The sequence below is a fragment of the Otolemur garnettii genome, unplaced genomic scaffold (genome assembly GCF_000181295.1).
Source record: "Otolemur garnettii isolate 467f Iridium unplaced genomic scaffold, OtoGar3 scaffold00018, whole genome shotgun sequence".
NCBI lineage: Eukaryota > Metazoa > Chordata > Mammalia > Primates > Galagidae > Otolemur > Otolemur garnettii.
In genome coordinates, this window is record NW_003852413.1 from 18,814,328 (window position 1) to 18,828,899 (window position 14,572).

The 14,572-nt window shown below is 53.9% G+C and overlaps 1 protein-coding gene across 1 annotated transcript in view; it reads right to left on the reverse strand.

Annotated features, from left to right (window-relative positions):
- WNT3 (Wnt family member 3) overlaps window positions 1-12,105 on the reverse strand; it is a 47,079-nt gene extending 34,974 nt beyond the window's left edge. Inside the window, exon 1 of the mRNA XM_003786236.3 lies at window positions 11,870-12,105. Coding sequence (XP_003786284.1) covers window positions 11,870-11,949 — 80 coding nt within the window. The 5' untranslated portion in view covers window positions 11,950-12,105. The remainder of the gene's footprint in view (window positions 1-11,869) is intronic.
- Between the last annotated feature and the right edge of the window lie 2,467 nt (window positions 12,106-14,572).

Genomic DNA, 14,572 nt, shown 5'->3' on the forward strand with positions numbered 1-14,572 from the left:
GGTTAAAAGGGCATAGAGGCTGGGTCATCTAGAAGGGACCATTCTGGAGAAGGCTCAGGGAAAGAGGCACCCTGGTCCTCAAAAGCAAACTAAAAATCGACAGTGATATTCATGTCACTGGAGGCCAAATGAGAGCATATGGGCTTGAACTAAATCAGGAAAGACTGTAGTCAGACCTGAGGAGGGACTTCCAGGCATGTGCTGTGGTGTCACTGTAAAGCCGAGTGGGCCCAGCTTCAGGCACTTTGTGTGATGGTTGTAGCTCTGGGGTTGACCAGCTGTGGAGCCTCGGGCAATGGAGTGGCTATTTCAGGGCCTCAGTTTCTCATCTATGGAATGGGGATAAGGAGAGCCCCTGCCTCCTAGGGTTGTCAGGAGAATGAGCTAATGCGTGTGCCCTGTTTCCTTAGTGCACATGACATCTGGCAGGCCTTGTCCTAATGATGAGCTATTAGTTAGCCATTCAAAGCTGCCCTCCAGCTTCCTAGCTCTTACTTGGATTCTGTGAGCCTCAGTTTTCTCACAGGTAAAATGGGGATGAAGTGCTGATGCCACAGGGCTGCTTTAGCTTTGAGGACATTGCTGAGGTCATGGACCTCCATCCTTACTGGTAGCTGAGGAAGGCTTTGGGCTCCCCTACAGATGAAGGACCAACCAGTCTTGGGCTTAGACATTCTCCTCCCTGGAGTCAAGGGGCGGGTGGGTGGACTCCTGGCGTGCTGCCCAAGGGCAGAAGCAGAGAGGAGGTGACAAGCTTGTCAGAGCTCAGAGGATGCCTTGCTGGGTGAATGGGTGAGAGTGGCCTGGCCTCCCTTGCTTCTCTGCTGCTTCTCCCAGAGGTTCCATCTACAGACAGGGGCCTTAGCACTTCCCAGGCCAAGCCAGGGCCCCTCTTTGGGTTTTGCTAATGGGAAGGGCCTGGCTGGCAGTGAGGAGTCCTGGTGCTTGTCCTGCATGATCTTGGGCCCAGCCACCATCTATTCCTCTTCTTTTCCTCCCAGGCAGCTGCACAGGGAGAGCAGTTGACGGAATGGCTGCTGGGGCCTGGGAGCAGCCTGGCTGGAGAGAGGGTGAGTGCCACCTGGGCGCACCATCACCTGCACAAGGGCAGCAGCAGCAGCACCGCTGGCTTCTAAGGAGAGCTAAGGCGGGAGTAAGCAGATGTGAAGAGAGCCAGGGAGGAAGGCAGACTCATCATCCAGGAACAGGAGAGACTCCCAGGGGGAAGATTAGACACCAACTTCAGGTCTGGAATGAAGCAGCTTATGGAAGAAAGAAAGGAGGATGACTTCCCTGAAGACTTGGGAGAGAGTTGACAACAAAGAGACAGAAAGAATTCTGACTGGAATTCTTATAACTCAAAACTATCCACCAGGGCCAACTCCCTGATAGGACAATACTTATTTTGCTTTTTAATTCGTGTGTGCTTTGCCTCTTTCCAGAAAGAATTGGAAGCCCTGACAGCAAATGTTTGTTCCGAAGGTAACAAATACTTACTGCATGTCCACTATGCACATCCAACATGCCTGCCCTCAAGAGACTTCTAACACTAAACCCATCAGATTAAGTAACACAATAAAAACAGAAACACAGGATAAAGGAAAAGACAAACATCCCAAGTCAGGATCAGTGCAGGCGTGAAGATCAAGCTTCAAGTTTGAAGCTGGGTTTCCTCGCAGTCAGGACACCAAGAAAAGCTACTTTATGAGAAAGAAGAAAGCACGCTGGTTCCTCAGGGAGAAATAAAGCTGAATGTTGAATTGTAAATGTCAAGTGAAAAATCAGCTGTATCAGAGATACCAACATAAGAAGTGGACTTGGGCAAGAAGAGAATTCTGTGATTGCTTCCTGGCTGTGTATGATGGAGACCAGGTAGACAGGAACAAAAAGAATGGTAACGTTTAGAGCTGGAGGTAATCTGAGCGGTCATTGGCCCAGGAGGTATCCCCCAGAACCCGGGGGCAACAAAATGCTTGTATGGGCTCCTGCCAGCAAGGCACCATCCCAGTTTGAAGACACCTGGTAACTTATGGAAGTTGGCCAGTGACTACTGCATATCCCCAAGGAAGAGATCTCCTGGGGGTTCAGCAGCCTTCAAGTTGAAGGTCAGGTGTATCTTGCCTTAAAACCATCCTTTGAGGAACAAGGTAGAATATAAATAATAAATAGGTAAATTCCTACCCCCCAATAAGAAGTTCACAATTGAGCCTGAATGGTGGAAGGTAAAAGGCTCTGGGCTCAACAGGGCATGGACTCCGAGCTTCCCCACACCATGTTCAGGTCAACAAACATATTCACCTTTTCCTGGGGAGAGAAATAAGTCTTGCCAATTGCAATCTTAAAACTAAAGACTGGGATTCCCAAGCACAGCATGAGCTGGGGATCATGGAGGAAGACATGGTACACAAATAGGAAACATTTGCAAACACAGCTGGGATGGAAAAAAGAAACCCCGAGGCACTGACACCGTGGAGACAAGGCTCATCTCAGCCCTGGGACAGCAGCCTGCTCAGGTGGAGGGTCCCTTCCACTCTGAGGACCCTCTATGGCTCAGGGCTGAGCCAGGTAAGATCTGAGCTGCACAGAGCAGACCGACCCTGGTCAACAGGGACCAGGTCATGCTAGTCAGAGAGAAAGGTGGAAAGTCAGAGAGAGACAGTGGATGTGTTTCAGTGGACAAGCAGGGAGGTTGTGTTCCAGTTGAAGTAAGATGTCAGAGGGCTGGAGAGGGTTCTGAGAGGCACACCTGCACAGCGGGGTAGAGGACAAATCACAGGGCGCCCCAGTGCCAGATAGGAAGTGGGGAGCCACTGGAGGTTTTAGAGCAGGGGAGTGACACCTTCAGAAATCCACGTTGTGAAGTTGAGTGGTGGGGAGCTGGGCAGGAGGTGGGATGCAACTCGCCCAATGCCACTGCCACCGCTGTCATGAGCCCCTATTTGCATTCCTAATGGGCCCTGAAAGATTGGTTTTCCTCGCTAGCCCAGCTGGCTCTGGCAGATAAGTGGGACTCTGTGCCCAGGGGCAGGTTCCGTCAGTCCTGTTGGTCCCATCCCCCTCACCAGCACACACACATGCACACACATTCAGTCCTCTCAATTTTCCCAGCCCAGCTTGAGGGAATGGCCTGTGTCTATCTCCCAGTTTGCTAGGCCTTACCTAGCCAACTAGGATTCCTTGATGACCACAAGCGTCAGAGGAGCCCCTTCACTGCCAGCCTTCTGCCGCTCCTCACCTACACCCACATCTCCCACCATTGTGTCCCTGGTAGGAAATCCCACTTTGGGTCTAGCTCAGCCAGGGTCAGGCCTGTGGTCTCTGCATCAGGCCTGGGGGACCACCAAGCCCCAGGCCCTGAGCTGTGGGCCTGGGTATGCCCTGTGGCCACTGCTCCCCACTGGGTATCACCACCCTTGCAGGAAGGAGCTAAGAGGAAGAACTTCCCCATCCAGTCCCATTTCTAACTCCTCTGTGGGAAATACCAACTCAAGGTCAGAGGCTCAGAGGGTCCCACTGGACCTCTTAGCACCTCTGAGTAAAGGCTGGCCCTTATTTCTTTTTTCTAGGACTAGCAATGGTAGTTGACATCTCTGGAATGAACTTGATGCTTCCCAAAGTGCTTTCACAGGCCGGGCATGGGGGCTAACACCTGTGATCCTAGCACTCTGGGAGGTCGAGGCAGGTGGATTTCCTGAGCTTAGAGTTCGCGACCAACCTGAGAAAGAACAATCCTGTCTCTACTGAAAAGAGAAAAACTGAGGCAAGAGGATTGCTTGAGCCTAAGAGTTGGAGGTTGCTGCAAGCTATGACCCCACAGCACTCTACCCAGGGTGACAGCTTGAGACTCTGTCTCAAAAAAAAAAATCCAAAGTGCTCTCACAGTGCCTCATGCCTGTAATCCCAGCACTTGGGAGGCCAAGGCAGGTGGGTTGCCTGAGCTCACGAGTTTGAGACCAGCCTGAGCAAGAATGATACCCCATCTCTAAAAAATAACCAAATGTTGTGGCGAGCACTTATAGTCCCAGTTAGTTGGGAGGCTGAGGCAAGAGGATTACTTGAACACAAGAGTTTGAGGTAGCTGTGAGCTAAGATGCCAGAGCACTCTACTGAGGGTCTGAGGGTGACCAAGTGAGACTCTGTCTCAAAAAAAAAAAAAAAAAAAAGAAAGAAAGAAAGAAAGAAAGATAGAAAAGACAAAGTGCTTTCACAAAGATTATTCCATTTGAATCCCTTACCTGCCCTGCAAGGCAAGTGGTTGTGCTATGATCATTGTCCCTTTTGCAAATGAGAAAACTGAAGCCCAGGGAGGTTAGAGACTCGTCCACAATCTCAGGGCTGTAAAGGTCAGTTCCCTACACCTCCCACCCTGCCTTGAGATCGATCACCCTCAGTGACTACCCTCCACCAGGCACAGATAATCCCAATAGCTGGGTGATTTGCACACAGAACAGCCTGAGATCTCAGGGCTGGAAGTCCTCGGCCAGCAGCTTGCCTGACTCCCGTATTTACTGAGGCCCAAAGCAGTTGAGAGAGTTGCCTAATATCACACGACAACCGGTGGCAGAGCCAGGTCTCTAATCCTCTAGCCCCTTGCCTGGAAGCTTCCCATCCCCTTGCACTGTGCCCTCTTGTCCCAGAGCTCTTGTCTGCATCCCCATCCATCCCCTAGCTGGATGGGTGTGCCTGACATTTCTGGAATTCACTCCACACACATAATGAGGCCATTTTGAGAAGGCCTGCCTCAGGGGGAACCAGAAAGCCGTCTACTGTCCCCATCCTGACCCCTGCCAACCCCTCCCGGCTGTACAAGCCAAGCTGCAAACAGATAAACAGACACTATCGGCCTCAGCAACTCCACCTCTGCCGCCCCACACCTTTCCAGCCCCAAGAACCAGCAGTGGAGCCTTTGGGTTTCTGAACTGCGATACAGGCTACCCAGGAATAAGAACACCTTACAGAGGTGTCACCAAGCCAGTTGCTGCATGGGTCAGTGTGCATAGAGGGTGTGTAGATGTCAACAATGCAAGTGACTACACAGAACAAGGACTCTTGTCAACTGCACAGAAGTGATTTAAGCTATTTAGCTGTAGCCAGTAGAATTGTGGTGACTCCGAGGTGTCGGTATAACTTGAGGAATCATGGCTGGCCCTGCCCGGAGAGGCTCTGTGGATCTAAGGTGAACACTGTGCTCACAGAAGACAGACGGGTTGCCTAACACTGTGGAATGGGAAACCCTCGGAGCGTGGACCTGGCATCCAGTCCCCATGGCCCACTGAAGACCAAGACAGCAAAGGAGCAGACTTGAAGCCAGGCCCTCAGAGGAAGAGGGGGAGGGCCCTGGAGGGAACATGTGGAGTTGCCATACTCAGAAGATTCTAGAAACCATTTTTCCTGGTGGATGAGCTGTTCACTTGCCCAGAAGCAGGGAGGGGACCAAGCGATCTGTTCCAGCAGTCTCATTTTCCAGTCCATCTTCATCCAGATGACTCTCTTGGAGGAGTCACAGGAGGTGAGACAAGGGACTCATCCTCTTCCCATCTTCTCCATGCCCAGAGGCTGTTCCCACTCCTCTGGCCTAGCCTCTCACTGACAACAGGGAATTCCCTCTCTGGCAGCAGGAGAAAGGACCCTGCCGGAGCTGGGACAGCCAAAGGGACCAGGCCTGGAGGGGGAAGAGGTAGAGCCTCTCCCCTGCCGCCTCCCCACACATACCTCCACCCCCCAAAGAATGTAATTAAGCAGCAGGCCTCTGCCAGGAGCCAAGCTTTCTGCCTTCCGTCTATAAATCACCTTCTGAATCATCTCTCAGCTCCTAGAGGAGCAACTTCTGTTCAGGCTGCTCCGGGCAGCCCTGGTGCCACGCCTCCGGTGAGCCTGCCCCCCAGCTCCTCCTGGGCCCAGCACAGAATGGCAGTGGCTGCAGAGTCCAGTAGACTCTGGGGTGGGGAGAGGTACAGGGAGACTCCAGTAACCCTCTCTTCTCTGCCCTCTCCTTCCTGGGCTGGCAAAGATCAGAAGCTGGGTTATCCTGGACTGGCTTCTTCAACGTAAGAATAAAGCTACAGGCTTGTGGTCACCAATGCCAAACATTATGGGATAAACTGGCTCTGTAGATGATAAGGAGAAAACGGAGCCAGGTGGGGCCGATCTTAGAGGGCTTCTTGAAAGAAGCAAGTTTGGATCCAATACTTAAACGAACCAATAGTGAAAATAGCTAACATTTATATAGTACTTCCTGTATGCCAGGCATTATACTGAGCTTTACATGTATTCACTCATTTAATTTTCACAACTCTATTAAATTAGGTAGATTTAGTCACTATGCTCATTTTACAGATGGGGAAACCGAGGCTTGGAGAGGTTAACTGGCCCTAAGTTTTTAGGTAATACATGAACAAGCCAGATGTGAATGTGAACAACCTGGCCCCAGAGGAATGAAAGCTTCTGGGGTGACATTTGGAAATCAAACAGGCTGGCATGGGAGTGGCAGGACAGCCAGCTTTGGGACTGAGGTCAGATAGGACTGCAGCAATAAAGGTGTGGACTAAGGCAGGCCCTGAGTGTCTGCTGTGCAGTGTCCTGCTTCACAGCAATAAATCGAGTCCCCAGCATAGACTCTGAGAGGCAGAAGAGATCCTTCAGTGTGGTCAAGGTAAATGAAGCCCAGAGAAGGAAAGAAACTTATCTCAGATCACACAGGCAGTTTGTAGTAAACTCAGAACTCAGACAAGATCTCTCCACTCTCAGTTGTAACCATTTCCAACATACAAGATAACATAGACGTATAGGTGTCATACCAGGACAGCACTAACCTTTGGGGAGGTGGGAGTAGGGTAGAGAATGTCTTCCCCTCCTTGGTGGCTTTATAAGGATTCTGCGGTTCACGTGAGTGTGGGTGGAAAGGTCCCCTGACTCAACATTGTGAGGCTGGAAAAATCTTCCTTTTTCAACTCTCTTCCTATAAGTGTCTATTAGCTATATCCAGCTCTGAGAAAAGTCACTTTTCCTGCCTCTTCCCCAGGCTTCTTGTCTTCTGCCCAGACCAAGGAGAGATCAAGTTTGGAGAAAACCCCAGGGCCAAAGCGCCCTTCCTGTGCCCCGTTCCCAGATGACTGTCTCAATTTTACATCTGCCCAGCGACTGTGTTTATTAGGATTAAGTTCTGCAGTGAACAGGATGGAAGATGCTTGCTTAGCTGAGTCTCTGCTTTAGGCATTTCCACTCAGAGCTGTGTCTGGGCTGCCTCAGTTTCTTCTTCATTAGCAATTGAGCTAACACACCTGGGAGTCAGAGTGTGGACACTGACAGGGTCTGGCTGGGCTTGCCACAGGGGAGGCTGCAGCACCCATCTGCTAAAGGAGTTGGCACAGAAGTCCAGCTCCTGCCTCTTTGGACCCACCCTCCATTCCAAAAGTCTTCCCACCAGGGCAGGATTAATTGCAGGGCAGACACCCCAAACCCCAGGCCCTCAGGATCCCTGGGGTAGAGGTGGGGGGTGATGTTCAGACTCCACCCATTGTTCACCTCTTGGTCCCAAAGCTGTTGATAAAATGATCTCTGAAATTGTGGGCGAACTTTCCCTGACAGCTTCCCCTTCCCTCTATGCCTTCCCCCCATACATTAAAGCAGGTTCTTCCAAGGACATAACTCAGCTCAGGCTCCTGGTATTATTATAACGTTTGACCTGTTTTCTTTCTTTTTAAGCAAAATGTGATCCTGTCAGAAGAATACCAACAGATCAGCCATAAATTTTGCTCCCTTTAGATTCTGAAGCCCCACCTACAATAGGGGTGGAGTGAGCAGGAGGGCTGTTAACTCATTTCCAGGAGACCTGGATTAATTTCCCCCACCACATACCCCCAGGGGAAGATCTGCCCTAGAAGAGAGACCACCCGGTGAAAGCCTGGCCATCCCTTCTGGTATCTACCCATCTGTCTGTCTGTCTGTCTGTCTCTGGGATCAACAGCCTCCAGCCAGCTCAGCTCCTCGCCAGCCCCAGTCCCAGCCAGCTGTAATTCCTGCCTGTTACAAGTGTTAACACCTGGCCTGGGGCCTTCCTCCCCCGCAGTCTCCAGGTGCCTCCCTGGGCCCAGCCCACTGACCCCACCAGGGTTTGACTGAACATGTTCACAAGCCTCTGAAAGGCGGTAGAGGTAGGAGTGGGGGGGAGGGAAGCAGCAGGACACCTGAAAGATGGGGAAACTGAGGCAGGACTCAGGGCAGGTGCTTGAGTGGGAGGATGGTGGACTAGGTGTCCTATTTCCCAGCTCACTGTCTCTGACCTCTGCAAACCACTCTCAGCCAAGCTGTGAGGCAGGGCAGGCTTGTGATCCCCAAGTGAAAGGTGAAGAAACTGGCCCAGGTTGGGTGAGTCACTGGTCCTCAGTCACACAGAGGCAGGGTGAGGTCTGACCCCCTCCAGCACAGGCCCTTTCTACTCGGGTGCTGAGCTAGGCCCTAATAAGATAGGGTCATTTTCTCCCAAGAAGGCAAAGAAAGACAAGTTTCTCCATCAGGTGCTAACTGAGACTGACAAGGAGAGTTCTAGAATATCATTGCTGCTCCCACTGTTTTCCACTGTCCCAGCTCTGCCACTACCTGGCTGGGGGCCTGGAGCACAGCATTTCCATCCAGGAGCCTCCGTCTGAAGCTTCTTGAACTCCCTTTTGGTCATTGTGCTGCTGGAGTGGAGTTACCCTCCTTGAGGGTGGCATGGACAAACATTACAGCTACATGAGTCCCTTTTAAATCCCTCCTGGGGAATATGTGAGCTGGGTGGGCCAAAGAAGGCAGGCTGTGATGGGCTCAGCTGCTAAAAGAACTGGAATCTGACTGCTCCGGGCCAGAGAGGGGTCAGAAATCTGAGTGCCATCCGCTCTGTAGCCCCAGCCCCTGCCTGGCTCTCAGAAAGTGACTCACCTCCACCCCAGTTCCAAGACCAAAGAAAAAACGACCTCAGAGAAGAGGGCCAGTAACTACAGGACAAGCTGGTGCCAAAGAAGGCTCTGCCCCGCCCCCCAGCTTGGGATTTCAGGTCAGGCGCGCTCCCTGCAGCCACCTCGGGAGACCTTTGCTTCCTGCAGGACCTTCCCTCAGGACCACAGCTGCCCACCAACACTCGGCTCAGGTGTCATTCACACCCACTGGGCAGATGTCTGCAGACATGTCCACAGACATACAGCGATAGGCCCAGCCACAGCCACTGACACTTGGGGACATGATCACAGACAGATCCAGACACAGCCCTCAAACAGCTGTGGACATAAGGCTAACTCATACCTACAAGCACAATCAGGTCATGGCCATGAGCACTGATATTCACACACAAAGACAGCTGTGGGACTTTCCCTTACAGTGTCATGAAGGCATGCATACACACGCGCGCACACACGCACACCCCACACTCACATGCCCGGTCATGAACACAGTCAAGCCCAGTGTCACAGACACATCACTGACCTTTACATGGGGAAAGGTACTTTTAGACTTGTCTCAGTCTCTCACACATTCATAACATACACATCCCAGAATCTGGCACTTGCTGACACTTGTATGCAGAGACACACAGCACACCCTGTCATAGCCGTGGCCCAGCACACCTGCATGATTTCACATCCACAGTTGCCCACTTGCAGGCATGAACACTTCTGCCCACAGAGACATACTAGTGTACAGACAACACCTCTTAGGCATAGATCCAGAAACACACACATACGTAGACAACCACAGGCATGCACAGAGGCACACTCGGACCTGCCCACCCCCCACATCGCTCTCGCACGCACGCACGCACACACACACACACACACACACACACAAGTCTTGTCTCTCCTTAGCTCAGACAAAGCAGCATCCCTGTCCCTCCACCTCCAATTCCCAAACAAGTCATGTGTCTAGCATTACATTAGGACCCCTGTCTCCACCTTCCAGATTTTCCCAGTGTTTCTTCCTATTGAGTGGTCCTTATCTAGATGCTCCCCAAGACACCATTTCACACCAGAACACCCCCCTACACACACACACCTACCCACCAGCACTGCCCTAGGAAGTATCCTCCTCTAGGTAATAGGGCAGAGGAGCCTGGTGTCTGTTTCTCGGTCCCTGCCACCTCTGGGGCTCAAAGTCTGCTCCTCTTATGCCCTCACCACCACCCCAAATCAGGGTCCCTGTGAAAGTAAAAACAGCATGGCCTTGGCCTAGGAATGGGAAGAGGGTCAGGAATGGCCAATGAGGAAGGACTGGTTTCAGCAGCAGCCATCACCCCCAACTGGCAAAACCCCTATCCTGGAATCCCTGGCTGCCCTGCCACCCAATGGACTTCTTTATGAGAAGGCCTCAGGCCAGCCTGGCCTCATAGGGAAGGGTGGGCTGGGCAGAAGAAAGACTTATCCTTGGTATCTGTCCGGGGTGCAGCTCCCACTACCCTCTGAACAGAAACCTTTGGTCGTGACCTGCCCCTGCCCCCAGCCTCACTCTTAGGGACCCCCAAACACCAAGATACAAATGTTGCCACCTCCCAAAAAACTGGAGGAAGACTTAGGGTGTGGCCCCCAAATCATGCTGACTCTGTTCTCCCTACCCTGGGCTCTGGGGTATCAAGGCAGGGAGAGTAGGGGCTGCAGGCAGCACCTTGGAGGTACTTCTCCCTGACTTTCACTCCAGGGCCCACAGACAGCCACACTTCTTACTCACAGATTCCAAATTCTTCCTCCTCACCTCCCACCCCCAGGCCGAGGCTCTCTTCCATCCAGGAGGGGGAAGATTCTTTAATTAAAGTTTTCCAGAATGCAGGGGACTGGAGACTGGGGAGAGGCGGGGTGTAATTTAGAGAACTGGTTTCAGTGTGTCTTCCCCTCTGGCCCCTGGGACCTGCGGAGGGCGGGGGAGTGGCAATGGGGCCCGCTTGGAAAACAAGGGGACTCCCTGGAGCTGAGGCTCCCAAGGGGCTGTTGATCCCTCACCCAGTCCCCCCTGCACGTGCACAGCCCCCCAAGCCCTAAGTCTGGCTTCCCAGCCCCCTTAACTAAAATGTCTTTTGTATCCGCATTTCTCGGGGACGGAATTCTCTTCTCCCTTTCTCCTCGGTCCTCGGTTTTCCAAAAGGAACGAATGTGACACAGGGAATTGGGTTTTCCGTCAAAGAACAACAAGCCTACCCTTCCTAAACAACTACATTTTCAAGGAACCCCTCCTTGTGCCAGGTTGGACAAGCAAGAAATGAATAAAATCCGAATTCAATGGCATCTCGGATCAGCAAATACCGTATTCACTTCAGCGGCTCAAGATTAATCTAGAGCAGAGTGGGGAGAATCTGATGAAATCCTCCCCACATTCCCCTCTGCCCCGGGAGGATCCCTGAATTCTTTGGGGTCTGAAATAGGAAGGCAAAGGGTGTTATTGTGGGGAAATCTCTTGATGGAGGCGCAGGCAAAGGTGGGGTGGCAATGAAGGAACAGAATGATTTTGCCCATGAAGACCCCAAAATGGAGAAGAGGAGTGGCTGGGCCCCAGAGACAGCGCTGGATTTCCAGAAACCCAACTGCAAGCAAATGGAGGGTCTTCGGGGACCTCTAGATTGGGACGGGTGGAGGGTTAGTACCCAAGCATAAGAGACCTTCTGAGACGGGGAAAGTCCTCCAGCCTCTGCAGCGGGTAGCAGGGAAAATGGTGATTATCAGAGAAGCCAGGAGTTGGATTCTAAAGGCGACACCAGCAGAAAATCCAGGAGGGGTGGGCGAGTGGGGGTCTGGAGGGAGGCAAGAAGAAAGGCGCCCCAGCTCTGCCGCAGCCCACCCCCAGTCCGCGCCTCCCATCTTCCCCGGACGCGGCTGAGAAATCGGGCCGCGGGCAGACAAGAGGCGAGTCTTACCACCAAATTGGGTAGCCGGCGAGGACCCTGGTGCCACCGAGGAGGAGGCCGAGGAGCAGCCCGAGCAGGTGGGGCTCCATTAGAAGCGGCGCCGAGGAGGAAGTTTGCCCGCGACCATGAAGAGGGGGAGCGACGCCCCCAATAGTTGGAACAAAGTCCACTTGAGATTGGAAATGACTTTCGGGCTTGGCAGAAGCGCACCTCCACCCGCAGCCGCCCCCCTCCCGAGCCAGCGCGGAGCAGCCGGGTTTGAGGATGTCAGCGAGCAGCCAATCAGCGTCCGCGGCCTAAGGTAAGAGATGAGTCTGTAGTTCAGCCTGTCAATCACGAGCCCCTCCCGCCCGGCCCACAACTCGGGCTCCGGGAAGGGCATCGCCCAGCAAACTTGGGCAAAGCCCGCGCCCCGGACACAGTGAGGACTCAGGGGCACACGGCACGCTGGACCCTCTAAGGGCCCGGGCCCGCCGCGGCCCCCAGCCAGCCAGGTTTAGGCTTCGACCCTGGCGTTCACGTAGCGACGGGTTGGCGTGGTCATTAATGGGTGGCTCCTTTTCCGTAGGGGACAGGGACCCCTTAGGACTTGGGCCCGTGAGGAATGGAGAGTAGATAACACAGGGAGGTTTCCAGAAGCCTTTCTCTGGCAAGTCAGGATCAGGAGGTTGGGAAATGCAACCCCTCCCAGCTTCCAGCCTCCCGAGCCCACGAGCCAACCAGCCCCTAGACCCAGCGCGGGAGGTCGCTTCCCGGGTGTCCGAGAGGTGTGCCGAAGAGTCCGGGGCAGCTCGAAGGCTGGCTGCGGGCGGCGCCGCGGGGACAGAGCCGAGTGTTATTTGAGTCTTTTGTCAGGGATCAGATCGGTATCGGGACCTCCTGCTGCCTTTGCATTTCCTGCAACTGACACCAGCGGCCAGTTGCATTTCCTGCTGGCGGAGTCAGGTCACTTTCTCCTCCTCGAGGGGTAATAGGCCCGACCTGGGGCCTGAGTCAGAAGCGCCACCCACAGCCCCATTTGGATCTCCGGGATGAACCATTTGGGACCAGTGAAACGCAGCAAGCCCTGGCTGAGAGCTGCTGAGGTCCTGCAAGACCTTTCCGCAGGATCCCTCACCGCCTGACCGGGGGCCCTTCTAGTGATGGGAAGCTCCAAGCTGGGGTTTGGTGAGGAAGCCCTTCACTCTATGAGGAAACTAAATGCCCCGTCCCTCCCCATAGGAAGAGTCCTTTCAGGCCCCCCACGGGGTTTCTTTCTCTCCTCTTCTTCTCCAGAGCCGAGGAATTAGGTCTCAGCCCTGAGTGGTACCGAGATCGTGGCCAGATTTGAGGGGACTCACCCCCTGTCACCAGGGCGCCTTTCCCCAGCCTCCCTCCCGGGCCACCTGAGGTGCCGGGGCTCTGCAGCAGCCCTGGCCTGCGGTGAAGGAAGCCAGATGGGTAAGAGCAGGGCGAGGACCGCCGCCGTTCTGGGAACTGCGCAAAAGGGGCAGAGAACGAGTCGCCGGAGTCCAGCCGAGAGCTGAAACACCGAGCTCTCCGGGAGGTGGGAGCCGAGACCAGAGGAAGTCCCACGCCAGGGGGCCAGACATGCCTGGCCTTTGATCTGGGCCGCCTGTACCCACATCTCAAATCGCTGCCCCTGCCTCCCGCGAGCCTTCTCCGCACGCGGCTGCTGCCGGCGCGGGAAGCGCGGGGAACTGGCCCCGGGGGCACCAAGGGTCGGGAGAGCCGCCTGGGCTTGTCACCGGCTTCTGCCGCGTTCCTAGCCCGGTGCTCGACTGGAGGGGGTGGGGTGGGGGGAGAGATGAAAGAGAGGAGGCAAGGGGAGGAAAGGGAGAGACAGAGAGAGACTTTGAGAGACAGAAACTGAGAGAGGGGGGAGAAGTGAAGGGAAGTAGCCCCAGCAATAAGTGGGAGGAAGAAAGGGGCAGGGTGGAGGTGGAGAGGGTCAAGGAGCTATAAGGCAAAGAAAGACCCCTGGCAGCAGCTGTAGTGATGGGGATCCCTGCAATCTGGTTTGAGGCACCCCATGTCTGATTCACCTGCAAAGGAGGTTGCAGTGGTCTATCCAAGGACCAGGGCTGCAGGAGTAGAGAGCCCTCCACACATACCCTGCATGAACTATTACTGCTACGTCCTACCCAGAGAGCTGTCCTACCCACAGGCCTCCTGGGTGGTTTTCTGATCAGAGTTAACCTGCTGGAGCTCAACACTTAGGGGTGTTCCAGAGCCCCATAATCATTTTCCTGAGGGCTAGGGAGAGCTACCTTCTCTGACTACCCAGACACTACAGTGGATTCAGTGTTGTGGGGTTGTGGGGCTTGGATTCCATGGCCTCATTTCAGAGACTCAAGTTTCCCCAGGTGCCAGCCCCAGGGCTGTGAGTGGCATGTAGACTGGCTGAGTATAGGCAGTTGTCCTAGATGGTGTAGGTAAGACTGGTCATTCCCCCAAGGGCTATGTGTATCTGGATACCTCCTCCAGGCAGCCTGGAGCATCTGGAGTCCCAGTTCTGTGCATCCCCATGGGAAATAAGTGAGTGGGAGTGTGTCCTTTGTAGAATCCAGGAACCTCCTGGCCCTATGCTCCAGGGAAGTAAAGGAGGACAGGAGTGTGATCTGGCAGAGGCTCTGCATGGCCCCTGGGAGATAGAAGTGTGGGAGGTGGGGTGGGATTTCCCCCACTTGAAAGCTATCCAGAGGAGGGAAT